The sequence below is a fragment of the Procambarus clarkii genome, chromosome 67 (genome assembly GCF_040958095.1).
Source record: "Procambarus clarkii isolate CNS0578487 chromosome 67, FALCON_Pclarkii_2.0, whole genome shotgun sequence".
Classification (NCBI taxonomy): domain Eukaryota; kingdom Metazoa; phylum Arthropoda; class Malacostraca; order Decapoda; family Cambaridae; genus Procambarus; species Procambarus clarkii.
The window spans coordinates 8117859-8134528 of NC_091216.1; the positions used below are offsets into that span (position 1 = coordinate 8117859).

Here is a 16670-nt window from a genome sequence, read left to right on the forward strand (position 1 = left end):
GTCTATGGTAGAAAACAAAAACAATTTCCTCTCCTCTCCTCTCCCTATTCTCCACCTTTCTCTCCCCACACTCCTCAACTTTCCCCTTCTGTTTATTTCGCAAATCTTCTTCCCTCTTGTCTCCACCCTCTCTCAATGTCTCTTTCCATCTGTCTCCCTCGTATTTCCTTCCCTTTCTTCAAATATCACCTCTTCCTCTTCTCCCTTTCACTTTTAAAACGTCCCCTCTCCCCCGTCTCTTTCCTTTTCTCTCCCCCATCCCCCACTCTCTTTTTTCCCCATAAAAATTTCATAATGAATCAAATAGCTGAATAAGTGTACGGACAACAATACCAATATACCAGACTTGACTTGTTGAATATCGCCCGAAGTGTGGGAGGAAGGGAAAAGATGTCGATATTTCTTAAATTGTGGAACTGTGGCCGACCCCGACTGACCTATAACACTCCTCTTCCCCATATGCTTCATGTGTCAAAGTTTGGTGAGGCTAGCCGCAAGCATCTGTCCTCCAACATAGACATAACTGGACGATAGAAGGAATAAATACATTCTTGGGAGGTACACCTCTGTTACGAGTGAACAAGTATGTTAAGAGGAGTAGAAAGTGTTCCAAGGAAATCACATATATGGTGAGCAAAAGGCTTGGGCAGAGGAGTATACACTTTGGAAGAGTTTATTTGTTAGGAATACACGGACACATGCAGAGATTATACCTGAAGAGAGGCGGTTGTCTGTTTGAGTTAATGTGAAGATCATTATGCGCCTGGGCAAGGGGATAATTCGCCTGGATGAAGGTATTATGTACTTAGTGCCTGGGATTATATACTTGTAGGAGAGAATTATATGCTAAGGCAGAAGATAATTTATTGTTAGGAGACATCATTATATACTCGGCAGAGAGGAATATGTGCCTGGGAGATAAGAATATGTGTTGGAAGAGAAAAACATGTGTTTGGAAGAGAAGAATATGTGTTTGGAAGAGAAGAATATGTGCTTGGGAGAGAAGAATATCTTCATGGGAGAGTGCGAATATGTGCTTGAAAGAGAAGAATGTGTGCTTTTGATTGAGGAATATGTGATGGAAGAGAAGAATATGTGCTTGGAAGACAGAAATATGTTCTTAGCATTGAGGAATATGTGCTTGGAGGAAATGTATTTATGCTTGGAAGAGAGGAAGATGTGCTTGAAAGAGAAAAAAAGTCTCCGTGGTGTAGTGGTAAGACACTCGCCTGGCGTTCCGCGAGCGCTTTGTCATGGGTTCGTATCCTGGCCGGGGCGGATTTACTGGGCGCAATTCCTTAACTGTAGCCTCTGTTTAACGCAACAGTATAATGGGTACTTGGATGAAAAAATGATTCTTCGCGGCGGGGATCGTATTCCAGGGACCATAGGATTAAGGACTTGCCCGAAACGCTACGCGTACTAGTGGCTGTACATGAATGTAACAACTCTTGTATATATCTCAAAAAAAGAATATATGCTTGGAAGAGAAGAATATGTGCTTGGAAGAGAAAAATATGTGCTTGGAAGAGAAGAATATATGCGTGGAAGAGAAAAATATGTGCTTGGAAGAGAAAAATATGTGCTTGGAAGAGAAAAATATGTGCTTGGAAGAGAAAAATATGTGCTTGGAAGAGAAGAATATATGCGTGGAAGAGAAAAATATGTGCTTGGAAGAGAAAAATATGTGCTTGGAAGAGAAAAATATGTGCTTGGAAGAGAAAAATATGTGCTTGGAAGAGAAAAATATGTGCTTGGAAGAGAAGAATATGTGCTTGGAAGAGAAAAATATGTGCTTGGAAGAGAAGAATATATGCTTGGAAGAGAAAAATATGTGCTTGGAAGAGAAAAATATGTGCTTGGAAGAGAAGAATATATGCGTGGAAGAGAAAAATATGTGCTTGGAAGAGAAGAATATATGCTTGGAAGAGAAAAATATGTGCTTGGAAGAGAAAAATATGTGCTTGGAAGAGAAGAATATATGCGTGGAAGAGAAAAATATGTGCTTGGAAGAGAAGAATATATGCTTGGAAGAGAAAAATATGTGCTTGGAAGAGAAGAATATATGCGTGGAAGAGAAAAATATGTGCTTGGAAGAGAAGAATATATGCTTGGAAGAGAAAAATATGTGCTTGGAAGAGAAGAATATATGCGTGGAAGAGAAAAATATGTGCTTGGAAGAGAAGAATATGTGCTTGGAAGAGAAGAATATGTGCTTGGAAGAGAAGAATATGTGCTTGGAAGAGAAGAATATGTGTTTGGAAGAGAAGAATATGTGCTTGGAAGAGAAGAATATATGCTTGGAAGAGAAAAATATGTGCTTGGAAGAGAAGAATATATGCGTGGAAGAGAAAAATATGTGCTTGGAAGAGAAGAATATGTGCTTGGAAGAGAAAAATATTTGCTTGGAAGAGAAGAATATTTTATTTATTTATTTATTTATTTATTTATTTATTTATTTATTTATATTCAAGAAGGTACAATGGGTTTGTGGGGATAAATAGCATGGTGTTAACATTCTTGTAAAGCCACTAGTACGCTCAACGTTTCGGGCAAGTCCTTAATCTAACAAATAATTTTAAGTAGGTAAATTCCAGCAGAATTAATAAAATTATAACAGATACATTGCAAGGAAAAAATGAGAGGAGAGAGATTAGTAGGTATATTAAGGCACATCGGTAGCTCTGCTTGATTGCGTTGACAGCTTGATTGGTAATTTAAACAAAGATTAATAGGCACCATACAGCAAATTGATAGCACACATAAGAAGACAACAATGATCACAATGGTAAGGTTGTTTGGATTAGGTACATAAAGATTGGGAGATTGGGTAGAACTAGATACAGTGCAATTTTAAAGCAACAAGGTAGGACACTTTGAAGATGAAATTAAGTACTTTTTAGTTTTGTTTTTGAATGACGCAAAAGTTGGACAGCTTTTCAATTCATTTGGGAGTGAGTTCCATAGACTAGGTCCCTTTATATGCATAGAGTGTTTACACAGATTAAGTTTGACTCTGGCGATATCAAAGAGATATTTATTTCTGGTGTGGTGATAATGAGTCCAATTACATCTGTCCAGGGAGAGTTTCAGAGCAGGGTTTTTATTTTGAACAGGGTTTTGTAAATGTAATTGACACAAGAGAATGTGTAGAATGACTTTATGTTTAACATGTTTAAGGATTTAAACAAGGGGGCTGAGTGTTGTCTGAAAGCAGAATTTGTTATTATTATTCTGATAGCAGATTTTTCCTGGGTGATGATGGACCTGAGGTGATTTGAAATGGTTGAACCCCATGCACAGATACCATAATTAAGATAGGGGATAGATTAGTGCATAATATAGTGATATGAGAGCAGAGTTAGGGACTTAATAACTGATTTTGGAGATTGTACCAACTGTTTTAGAGACTTTCTTAGTTATGTGTTGTATGTGGGTGCTGAAGTTGAGTCTCTTGTCTAGGAATAGGCTAAGAAACTTTCCATTATTTTTATTACTGATGTTAACATTGTTTGTCTGAAGCTGAATTGCATTTGTTGATTTGCTTCTAAATAAGATGTAGTAGGTCGTTTCTATGTTAAGTGTTAGTTTGTTGGTTGACATCCATAAGTGGACTTTTTTAGTTCATTATTAACAACATTATTTAGTGTGTGTTTGGGTTGGGGTTTGAGTTGGTGAGTAGTGTTTGCTTGGAAGAGAAGAATATGTGCTTAGAAGAGAGGAATATATGCTTGGTAGAGAAGAATATGTGCTTGGAATAGAAGAATGTGTTTAGAAGAGAGGAATATGTGCTTGGAAGAGAAGAATATGTGCTTGGAAGAGAAGAATATGTGCTTGGAAGAGAAGAATATATGCTTGGAAGAGAAGAATATGTGTTTGGAAGAGAAGAATATATGCTTGGAAGAGAAGAATATATGCTTGGAAGAAAAGAATATGTGTTTGGAAGTGAAGAATATGTGCTTGGAAGAGAAGAATATATACTTGGAAGAGAAGAATATATGCTTGAAAGAGCAGAATATGTGCTTGGGAGAGAGAAATATGTTCCTTGAAGAAAATAAATATGTGCTTGAAAGAGAGGAATATGTGCTTGAAAGATAAGAATACGTGCTTGGAAGAGAGGAATATGTGCTTCGAATATCTCCTTGAGGTAGTGTTATGTTGGTGACGGGAAGCTGTGTTATCATGCTGGTGATTGGTGGCAGTGTTATCATGCTGGTGATTGGTGGCAGAGTTATCATGCTGGTGACTGGAAGCTGTGTTGTCATGCTGGTGATTGGTGGCAGTGTTGTTATACTGGTGACTGGACGCTGTGTTATCTTGCTGGTGATTGATGGCAGTGCTATCATGTTGGTGACTGGAAGCTGTGTTATCATGCTAGTGATTGGTGGCAGTGTAATCATGCTGGTGACTGGAAGCTGTGTTATCATGCTGGTGATTAGTGGCAGTGTTATCATGCTGGTGATTGGTAGATGTGTTATCATACTGGTGATTGGTAGCTGTGTTATAATGATGGTGATTCGTAGCTATGTTATCATGCTGATGATTGGTGGCAGTGTTATCTTGCTGGTGATTGGTAGTTGAGTTATCATGCTAGAGACTGATGGCAGCGTTGTCGTGTTGGTAATTAGGAGTTGTGTTATCCTGCTGGTGATTGGAAGCTTTGTTATCATGAAGGTGATTGTTAGCAATGTTATCATGTTGGTGATTTGTGACAATATTGTCGTGCTGGTGATTGGTAGCAGAGTTATCATGCTGCTGATTGGTGGTAGTGTTATCATGCTGGTGACTGGTAGTAGCACTAATCATGCTGGTGATTGTAAGTTGTGTTGTCATTATGGAGACTGATAGGTGTGTTATAATGCCGGTGATTGGTGGCAGTGCTATCTTGCCGGAGAATTGTGGCAATGTTATCATGGTAGTGACTGGTATCTGTGTTATTATGCTGGATATTGGTGGCTTTTATATCGTTTTGGTGATTGGTTGTTGCGTTATCATGCTGGTGATTGGTGTTTGTGTTAATATGCTGGTGACTGCTAGCTCTGCTAGCTGTATTATCGTGCTGGAGATTGGTGGCAGTGTTATCATGCTGGTGACTGGAGGCAGTGTTATCATATGTGGGTGACTGGTAGTTGTGTTTTCATGCTGGTGATTGGTGGCAATATTATCGTACTGGTGCTTGGTGACAGTGATATCATGCTGGTGATTAATAACTTGTCATCATGCTGGTGATTAGTGGCAGTGTTATCATTCTGGTGACTGCTAGCTGTATTATAATACTGGTGATTGTTGGCAGTGTTATCATGCTGGTGATTGGTAGCTGTGTTATCATTCTGGAGATTGGTAGCTGTGTTATCATTGTCGGAAATCTGACACTAACATAGTAGATTACTAACACACAATATAATCAGCAAACCTGGTTATACTAGTTACATTAGTCTTAAAAGGATTATAGAGAATTTGAAATCCGTGACGTTATCAACCCATATATTTAGGTTCATCAAATATCCTTAAACTAACAGTCTAATGATTAAACCTAATAAAGAAGGTATTCGCTATGACTGGATCGAATATAATTATCAATAAAACTAGAGTCTACCTCTCTAATTCAATAAGTCAGAAATAGAACCATACTTCTGAAGATGCTTTGGAGGAGGAAGGCTGGCTACTCATTGTATGTAAACAGAAAGAGAGGTTTCCTTTGAGGTTTGATACGCAACCCATCCTCGACTCAAGTCCATTCCATCCAGCGGTCGACCCCACAGATGCATTCATTAATTTTTACATGCTGTTCATTGAAAACAAGAATTTTCTCAAATATAAATTAATATATGTAATGTATTAGCATATTGTGCAGATATAGGCATAGGTTAAATTAGGTTAGGTGTTTAGGTTCTGATGGCAATTATTTATATATGTAGTACGTGGATGAAGCATTTAAAGCATTGTGGTTCGAACAAAATTCGTCATTGAAGCGCTAGTTCCGGAAGTGTTCGAACGAAATCAGTTGTGAGTCGTGTATAAACCGTTTTTCATTCATATCAGGTGGTTTGGTGAGTGCACGGAATCACTGTTGGGTCTTTGTTTTGAGGACAGACTTCAATACGCCTCACTTCAAAGACTCTAAATTAGAAGTCGACCAACAGTGAAAACTGCCACAACGACCTCACTAACTTCAGGAGTACCTTTATATGTAGTGTTATGGGGGCAGGTGGTTGTAGTGAGAAGGCCAATAACTAAAGCCAAAGGAGTTCCTAAAATAATGGAGATTAGGTAGGCCTGGCCCTCAGGGAAGAATATTCCCAGCAATGAATACTTGTTTAACTAGAATAAAAGTCTGCCGTCTAAGGTTAATCACCTACTCCTCTCCAAACAGAATGAAAAGATACTCCTAGCTTTATCCTTATTTATTAAACCCTCTACACAACCCCCACAAATACAGAATCCAATAAATCCCTTTAACACTCTACCTTACGTTAAACTCCTTGGTCCACATAAGCAGGATACAAGGTTTACAACTGCAAACTAGGGTAAAGATTACTTTCCTGAAGGGACACTAGCATCTTAGGTATCACAGACTTAAGCACATGTGGTCTCTCTCTGGCCACCCTAGATTAACACTTAGGGTCCAAAAACACTGCCTTAGAGAACACCAGTAAATACATTCAAAACCCTAATCAAGGGTACGGTAATACTATAATAAGGTACTTAACTGGGTATAACAGAAATATAGAATAAGGTAAGGGAAGAGAGGAGGAGAAGGAGGAACAGCCCACAAGGACGTAAGACCGCCTGGTACCACAGCTAGCCAGAGAAGGAGGAACAAAAGTTCTCTGGAGTGCTCCCAAGACTGCTGCCGGGATGATACTAACTGATCGTACCGCCACAATCATTATAATTCTTCACAGACATTCATTACTAGTTACATTAACAATTCTAAGAATAGCTGATATCTAGTTCAATATTATATTTAATAATCAACAAATACAGTTTGCCTGCTCTGTGAGTAACAGGATTCGTCTAACGTCTGGCAAGAGAGACGGAAACAAATCCATATCCAGGATTTAAGGAAACATGAATGTAAATGTTATTGTTATTAAATATCCTTCTCACATGATCCAATCCTATCAATTAAAGTATAAATATTAATCATGTTGTAATAATAATAATAATAATAATATTATTATTATTATTCATTTAGTAATAATGAGTAATGAATTGAGCTCTGGCTCTTTGGTCCCGCCTCTCAACTGTCAATCAACTGGTGTACAGATTCCTGAGCCTATTGGGCTCTATCATATCTACATTTGAAACTGTGTATGGAATCTGCCTCCACCACAACACTACTTAATGCATTCCATTTGTCTACTACTCTGACACTGAAAAAATGCTTTCTAACGTCTCTGAGGCTCATCTGGGTACTAAGTTTCCACCTGTGTCCCCTTGTTCGTGTTCCACCCGCGCTAAAGAGTTTGTCTTTGTCCTCCCTGTCAATTCCCCTGAGAATTTTGTAGGTGGTTATCATGTCTCCCCTTACTTTTCTGTTTTCCAGGGTTGTGAGGTTCAGCTCCCTTAGCCTTTCCTCGTAACTCCTTCCTCTCAGTTCCGGGACCATTCTGGTGGCCTACCACTGAATCTTCTCTAACTTCGTCTTGTGTTTAACTAGGTATAGTTAATGTTATTAACTAGGTATAGTTAATAGTTGTGTTAACATGTCGGTGATTGGTAGCTTTGTTATCGTGAAGGTGATTGTGAAGATATAATTCACTGTATTATCATCTGGTGATTGGTAGCTGTGTTATCATGTTGGTGATTGGTGGCAGTGTTATCATGCTAGTGACTGGTACCAACAATAATCCTGCTGGTGATTATTAGTTGTGTTATCGTTATGGAGACTGATATGTGTGTTTTCATGCTGGTGATTGGTGGCAGTGTTATCGTGCCGGTGAATGGAAGCAGTTATCATGCCAGTGATTGGCAGCTGTGTTATTATGCTGGCATTTGGTGGCAGTGTTACCATGCTGGTGATAAATGATAGTGATATCATGCTGTTGATATGTAGCTGAGTTAACTCAGCTACATATTCTCACAGCTACTCAGTCATGGTGGTAACTGATAGCTATATTATCATGCAGATGATTAATAGCAGTGTTGTGATGCTGGTGGGTGGTAGCTGTGTTATCATGCTGCTGATTGGTGGCAATGTTATCATGCTGGTGGTCGGTGGCAGTGTTGTCATGCTGGTGATTAGTGGCAATGAAGTCGTTCTGGTGATTGGTAGTTGCGTTATCATAATGGTCATTTGTGGAAGTGTTATCATGCTGGTGATTTATAGTTATGTTATCATGCTGAAGATTGGTGGCGATTTTGTCGTGTTGGTGATTAGTAGTTGTATTATCGCATTTAAATTCAAATTCAAAATTAAAATGTTTCTTCAGGTAAAGTACATACATAAAAGGTGTGATACAAATATTGATGAATTTATAGATAAGAGCTCTTACATACAATGCCTAAAGCCACTATTACGCAAAGCGTTTCGGGCAGGAAAAACACTAAAGACTAAAACTTAATACTAATTGAGATTAAAGTATAAAATGTGTTGAGAAAATATAAAAATAAAAAAGGGGGAACATGGCAGAAAAACAGCAAAAAACGATTTGGTCGACAAACAACATTGTTTAAAAAAATAGCAGAAATGGGTTGATATTATAGGGGTAAGGTTGGTTACAAGGAGTTAATTAGGTAGTTCTTAGTTTTTATCTTAAACTGGTTGAGAGAGGTACAGTCTTTAACATGATTGGGAAGGTCATTCCACATTCTAGGGCCCTTGATTTGTAGAGCATTTCTAGTTTGAGTAAGTCGTACTCTTGGAATATCAAATAGGTATTTATTTATGGTGTGGGTTCTGTTACAACCTTCAATGAAGATTTTAAAGTCAGGATTGACATTACAGTTCAGCGTTTTATATATATATATATATATATATATATATATATATATATATATATATATATATATATATATATATATATATATATATATATATATATTCTAGCTGAACTCGCCACGCGTTGCTGTGGCTCTGTCTGGTTAAATGGAAAAGAAAGAAAACAGAAAATTCACGTTTCTAACATGTTTGATTTCACAATGCTTGTGGGTATACAATTTGTTTTTCTTGTTCCACTGTCTGTGAAGATCTAGAGATTGTCTGATTGCCGACTCTAGAACACGCAACATATAAATGTCCATGTGAGAAGCAATCCGTGTCTACATCTAAACCGCACAATTCTAAAGATTGGCCCTGAGCTTTGTTGATGTTGATTGCAAACGCCAATCGCATTGGGAAATTGCAATCTCTTAAATTGAAATGGAAAATCCGTTGGAATCATAGGAATGTGAGGAATGAGGACATCTTCACCTTTGAAAGGTCCTGTCAAGGTTGTTGCTTCTACGACGTTGCTGAATAATTTTTTATTGCAAGCCGCGTGCCGTTGCTAAGCTTTGGCTGGTTGATATTTCGTAACATGATAATTGGCACGCCGAATTTTAATTGCAGTTCGTGCGGTGGTGGTATTCCTGGCAGATCGAGTGAATTAAAACATTCTGTTGGATAGTTAATCGCTTCATCTGCTTCCACCACAGTGTCGACGGACTTGTATGTGACTGCCTTGCTTTGTATGTTAGACTGAATAATATTGTTAAGTTCTTAGACGTCTTTGTTCTTGGCCTCAAGAATAGCTCGTTCACTCAGCCAATCGTGATTCTTATAATTGGTTTGAATATTGGGAAATAGTTTTTCAACCAATTCTTCTTTTGACGTCACTAAATTGTGGAAGTTATGAGGCAATGAAATTCGTCCTGAGGTCAGATCAACCGGCACGTTTCCGTTCCCAATTTCCAGAAATTGATGTGAGAATATCTCAGCTGATGATTCGTTTTGCAGTTGGACACGCACATTTGTAGTTAATTTTAACATATTTACGTGGCGCCACAAAGTAGAGTATTTCAGGCAAGCATTTATTTCGTCCGCTGGTGTCGATCGAGGAACTACAGGTAATGTTTGCATGAAATCTCCTGCAAGCAATATTAATGCGTTCCCAAATAATCTGATGTTTCCACGCTTGCAATCTTGCAATGATCGGTCAAGAGCCTCGAGTGATTTTTGTGTTCCATTGTGCATTCATCCCAAACAATAAGTTTACATTTCTGCAATACTTTTCCCATGCCGGATGCTTTGGAAATGTTGCACGTGGGAGTTTCAATGAATTGCATGTTCAATGGCAATTTCTAAGATGAAGTAGCAGTTCTTCCACGTGGTAGCAATGTTGCAGCTATTCTGGACGATGCAAGAGCTAAGGTTATGCCATTTTGGGATCGAAATGCTGCCAAAATCAATCTAATTAGAGAAGGTTTTACAGTTCCTCCTGACGCACTGTAGATTTCTCCAAAACCATTATTGATAGTCCGAATTATTTAATCGTAAATGCCTTTTCGCTCAAGCGTTAGCTTAAGAATATTTGATTGCCCATACGACAACAGATCACCTGTGTTGTAATTTTGTTCTCGACGCAATTCTACATCGAACGAAGCAGCAGCAGATGGATTCGGTGATGGCATTCGCAATTGATTGAGAACTTTGTTCGCGATTTATAAGCACAAATCTTCAATCATCATCAACGCTTCGTTGTAGATTTCTGCTGTGAAATTCATGTTCATATTACAATTTTCCTTGCATATTTGACGGACAATATCTTCAGCCATGTGCGACTTGTTTCTCCCATACTCTGTTGGAGATGGAGAGCCGGTGGTCAATGATTGCAAACAATACACGAATTTGATTTGGATGTGACGTGTTGGACGTGTCATTAATGCATACATCCCAGTGTCGGTCGTTCTCCAATAAATTCAGAGCTTGACATGCACTACGGAAAGTGGCAAGTGCTATGCCGCTGACAAATCTCAATTGCTGGAAAGACGTTGGACCGGGGACATTTACCAACAGCTTACGAAGAAAGAAGCATTCATCCTGATTGGAATGCATTGTATACAGTCTGCCTATCGTAGTTTGTTTGAATATTCCAGGTTGTCCATCGACTCGCTCTCCTCGTTCACGTGGTTCAAATGATTTTCTACTGGCAATCCATGTGTAATACGTAGGCACTTCCGAATACAGCTATGTTTTCGCAAACGCGAAATTTTGACATAACGTGAAGAAAGCAGTTAACGTTGTGGTAGCCGGTGGCTTCATAGCTGTTTGTTGCACATTTGCAGCTGTGAAATTAACGTGTTGTTCATTAATATCGAGCAACAAGATTACCAACCGAGTGCCGGCGGGGGGATGGAAATAGCTTCGGCTACGATCCTCTTTTGTCCGATCGTGTTGGTCGAGCGGTTAAGGGATCCTGTACACCAGCAGAGTGCTCCTGACAGTATGGGTTCGAGTCACTTCTGGGGTGTGGATTTTCAGTTGCATATAGTCCTGGAGACCATTCAGGTTTGTTCGCACTTGTGTTGCTTCACGTGTGCCCCAAAGAATGAGGGGATTTGATAAAATTCCATGCCCAAGATTACCAACCAAGTGCCGGCGGGGGGATGAAAATAGCCTCGGCTACCATCCTCTTTTGTCCAGTCGTGTTGGTCGAGCGGTTAAGGGATCCTGTACGCCAGCAGAGTGCTCCTGGCAGTATGGGTTCGAGTCACTTCTGGGGTGTGAGTTTTCAGTTGCATATAGTCCTGGGGACCATTCAGGTTTGTTCGCATTTCTGTTCCTCACGTGTGCCCCAAAGAATGAGGTGATTTGATAAAATACCATGCCCAAGATTACCAACCGAGTGCCGGCAGGGGAATGGAAATAGCCTCGGCTACCATCCTCTTTTGTCCAGTCGTTTGGTCGAGTGGTTAAGGGATCCTGTACGCCAGCAGAGTGCTCCTGGCAGTATGGGTTCGAGTCACTTCTGGGGTGTGAGTTTTCAGTTGCATATAGTCATGGGATTCAGGCTTGTTCGCATATATATATATATATATATATATATATATATATATATATATATATATATATATATATATATATATATATATATATATATATATATATATGCAAAGCCTGAATGGTCCCCAGGTGAGTTTTCAGTTATATATATATATATATATACATATATATATATATATATATATATATATATATATATATATATATATATATATATATATATATATATATATATATATATATATATGTGAGAGGATGAGAGGATACACGTGAGAGGATGTGCAGTGACATAATATCTAACATATTCAGAGATATGAGTAGGGGGTACCGAGTGATGTCTGGGGCCAGAGTTGGATATTGTCCTAATAGCAGCTTTGTGTTGAGTAATTAGAGGACGTAAATGATTTTGGGTAGTAGAACCCCAAGCCCAAATACCATAGCTGAGATAAGGATAGATGAGAGAGTAATAGTGTCACGCCAGGGCAGGGCGAGGTACGTAATATCTGATCTTAGAAAGAATGCCAACAGTTTTTGTAACTTTTTTTTATATATTTTTTTTATTTTTTTGACATATGATATCATGCTGGTGACTGGAGACAGTATTATCATGATGGTGATTGATGGCAGTGTTATCATGCTGATTACTCGTGGCAGTTATCATGCTATTGATTTGTGGCAGTGTTATCATGCTGGTGATTGGTGAGAGTATTATCAAGCTGGTGATTGGTGGCAGTGTCATCATTCTGTTGACTGGTGGCAGTGTTATCATGATGGTGATTGCTGACAGTATTATCATGCTGGTGGCTGGTGGCAGTGTTATTATGCTGGTGATTGGTGGCAGTGTTATCATTCTGGTGACAGATATATGTATTATCATGCAATCTATCTACTTGTTTAGATAGTACATATTGTGATGATTGTCAATAGCCAGAATTCGTAAGTTCTTATCTTTTATACATTATTATACTTACTAGTAAGGTATTTTTTTAATAAATGAAGCTAATAGCAAACTTAAATATTCCTAGACCTAGTTAGCACGCATATGTACTGCGTTAGGCCTCAGATATTCTGTATTAGGCCTAGGAAGGTTAGGTTAAGTTAGTTTGTCAAAGCAACACAAGTATAAAACAGTTTTCCGGTTTGTCCAACTCAATAGTTCAGATTTCTCCTTTGAAATTTTGTTGTACGTCGGTTTATATACCACTGTTACTATAAGTGCTACAAAAACAGTAGGATGGGCTCTATCATGCTGGCGATTGGAAGTTGTGTTATCATGCTGGTGATTGGTGGCAATGATGTCGTGGTGGTGATTGGTGTCATTATTATTATGATGGTGACTGTTGGCAGTTATCATGCTGGTGGCAGTGTTATTATGCTGGTGATTAGTGGCAGTATTATCATGCTTGTGACTGGTGGCAGTATTATCATGCTTGTGACTGGTGGCAGTGTTATGCTTGTTATTGGTGTCAGTGTTATTATGATTGTGAATTGTAGATGTGATATGCTAGTGCCTGGTAGCTGTGTTATCATGCTAGTGATTGGTGGCAGTGTTATCATGATGGTGACTGGTAACAATGTTATCATGCTGATGATTGGTGGCAATGATGTGCTGATGATTGGTGGTTATCATGTTGGTGACTAGTAGCTGTGTTATCATGCTGGTGATAGGTAGTTGTGTTATCACGCTGGTGATTGGTAGCTGTGTTATCATGCTGGTGATTGGTAGCTGTGTTATCATGCTGGTGATTGGTAGCTGTGTTATCATGCTGGTGATTGGTAGTTGTGTTATCTTGCTGGTGATTGATGGCAAGGTGGTCATGCTGGTAATTGGTAGCAGTGTTATCTTGCTGGTGTTTGGTGTCCGTGCTATCATGCAGGTGATTGGTGGCAGTGTAATCATACCGTTGATTGGTGTCAGTGTTATGATGGTGACTAGCTGTGTTATCATGTTGGTGATTGGTAGTTGTGCTATCATGCTGGAGATTGGTGGCAATGATGTCGTGCTGGTAATTCATAGTTTTTATAGTTGTTATGCTGGTGATTAGTAGCTGTGTTATCATGAAACTGATTGGTGGAAATGTTATCATGCTGGTGATGTGTGGCAATGTTATCATTCTGGTGATTGGTGTCAGTGTTATCATGCTGGTGACTGATAGCCGCACTTATCATGCTGTTGATTAGTGGCAATGTTATCATGATGGTGACTGGTTGCAGTGTTATCATGCTGCTGATTGGTAGTGGTTTTATCATTCTGGGTGACTGATAGCTGTGTTATCATACTGGTGATTGGTGGCAGTGTTATCATGCCATTAATATGTGGCAGTGTTATCATGCTGGTGATTGGTGGCAGTGTTATCATGCCATTAATATGTGGCAGTGTTATCATGCTGGTGATTGGTTGCTGTGTCAACATGCTGGTGTTTAGTAGCTGTGTTATCATGCTGGTGACTGATGACAGTGATATCAAGCAAGTGATTGTTAGTTGAGTTATCATGCTGGTGACTGGTTGCTGTATTATCATGCTCGTGATTAGTAGCAGTGTTATGATGCTGGTGGTTGGTAGCTGTGTTATCATGCTGTTGATTGGTTGCAGTGTTATCATGCTTGTGATTGGTAGCATTGTTGTCGTGCTGGTGATTGGTAGTTGTGTTATCATCCTTGTGATTACTGGCAGTGCTGTGGGGAAATCTACCGGTGATTGATTTGATTATATATTCAAGAAATTGTATTTAATTGTATTTATTGCTTATGAGTGAACTGTATCTTATAATTTATTTTCACCAGTAAACTTCCCCTGGCACATCTTGTGGGGGGGGGGTCATATTTTAATCTTACCATAAATAAACGGCAGATTTAATTATTTATGTGTTAAAATACTCAACTACGGGTAAGTTAAAATCTATATTACCTCATATGTTTTGTAGTGTTGGCTGGTCATCCCTCATCAGATTTCCCAGACACATGTACACCAGATATTAATGGCGTCTGGGTGGTCCTGGTGTGTCCCAGCTTAACTGTGTGCTCACACTATACCTGGGGAAATGTTGCAACGTAATATCTATCAAGAACAGATATACTTCAATTGTGGCACATAATGCAAATTAATTCGAGACTCTTACCCTTGTGGGAGTTGTTGCCTGCCTTGTAACCATTAATCCTAGACACAGAATAATTGGCCAATAAATCTGAGCTAATAGACTAATCGAACTGTAGCACCGTCCTCTTGTCTTGCAAGTTGCGGAAACAAATAGTGACTATATTCCTTTGTTGTAAGTCACACTGCTTTCTAGAACTTGAAGGAAGAAATTTGTGTTGTGGGAGGCCCGTTCTGGTCGGACACAAGTTTCACCAACAACACTCTTACTGCCTGTGTTTACAATGGCCGCCTCTTTCTCCCTCCCCCCCCCCCCCTTAGCACGTCCAGAAATCGTTCATTTTATTTTGAGAGAAGCGGCTTTTTTAGTATATTTGATAACTGATTATTATTGAATACATGATTATTAGCAATAATTTGTTTATTGCGTTACCAGTTCTGAGACTGGAAGATGTTTAGTCTAACATTAGTTAGAAACGTTTGAGAACGTTGTGTAACTAATCCAGGGTATATACCCTATTCTCTGTAATCTCTTTATGACTAACTAAAGTACTTATTTACTACTTGAACTACTGCAAATTAACAAGAGTTTATGACTGTTACATTAGAGTTTTTAAATTTTATGTGAAATTTCTCACATAATACCGGGGGAAAGGGGAAAACGGGGTCCAATGTTTAGGCATAGCAAACACTTCATTGCTCTTCTTCAGATTTATGGCAATATTGTTTTAAGTTTTATTTTGCCACAGTTTGTACCCGGCTAACAACTCTCTTACATCCTTTACGCGAATGCTCACGTAAGACATTTTACTGTTGTTATTTTGCACCCACTGTAGTACTGCCTCATTATCTGACCATACCACCATTACTTCAAAATAAATGTTAATTAAGGTTTGGTCCGATAATGAACCAATATTTCTCCTAGCAGTAGGGCAGTTAACTCCAGTTGTGGCAATGGCCGTTTCATCAACGGTGCCACCCTGGCTTTTGATAAAAGTAAATTTGCTTGCTCATCTGTTACTAGGTAGGCTAATGTACCGTAATCCTTTCCTGAGGTATAACAGAACACATGTTGCTTTACTGGTTGATTTTGATGTACTGTGTTCTGAGGGAACTTGATAGACTCTAGGATACTTAGATCCCTCACTAGCCCCTGCCACTTTCCTTGTAAAGCAGGTGTTAGTGGATCATCCCAGTTTATCTTCTCTTGCCAGCATTCCTGCATTACAAACTTTCCATTTATCATTATTGGATTTAGTCCCAAGGGTTCAAAGGGTTTGCTGTCTTGGGATAGTAGTTTCCTCATTGTTAGGATGGTGGTTTCTGGCTCCACTGATTTTATTGTTAATTGGTCAAATGTTGTTTACCATGTTGTTCGACTCCTAATACTTTCATCTTCTGAGGTACTTGGTAGTCGGGAAATTCTGACTCAATCAATTAATTCAATTTTACATTATTGGAGGCCCAAATCTGGAGAGGCATATTTGCTCCCAACAACTCTCAATATTCCTCATTATATATCTTAAGCAGTTCCTTTTCACTGCTGGTTGATCCTTGGAAGTTGTCTACATACAGATTATCGCTAATTTC

At 38.9% G+C, this 16670-nt stretch overlaps 1 protein-coding gene across 1 annotated transcript; it reads left to right on the forward strand.

Annotated features, from left to right (window-relative positions):
* The first annotated feature begins 946 nt into the window (after window positions 1–946).
* Window positions 947–4098, forward strand: LOC123767783 (golgin subfamily A member 6-like protein 24). The gene is made up of 3 exons (XM_069310208.1): window positions 947–1216; window positions 1473–2380; window positions 3762–4098. The coding sequence occupies exons 1-3, from the start codon at window positions 947–949 to the stop codon at window positions 4096–4098; spliced, it is 1515 nt and encodes a 504-aa protein (XP_069166309.1).
* Window positions 4099–16670: the final 12572 nt, after the last annotated feature.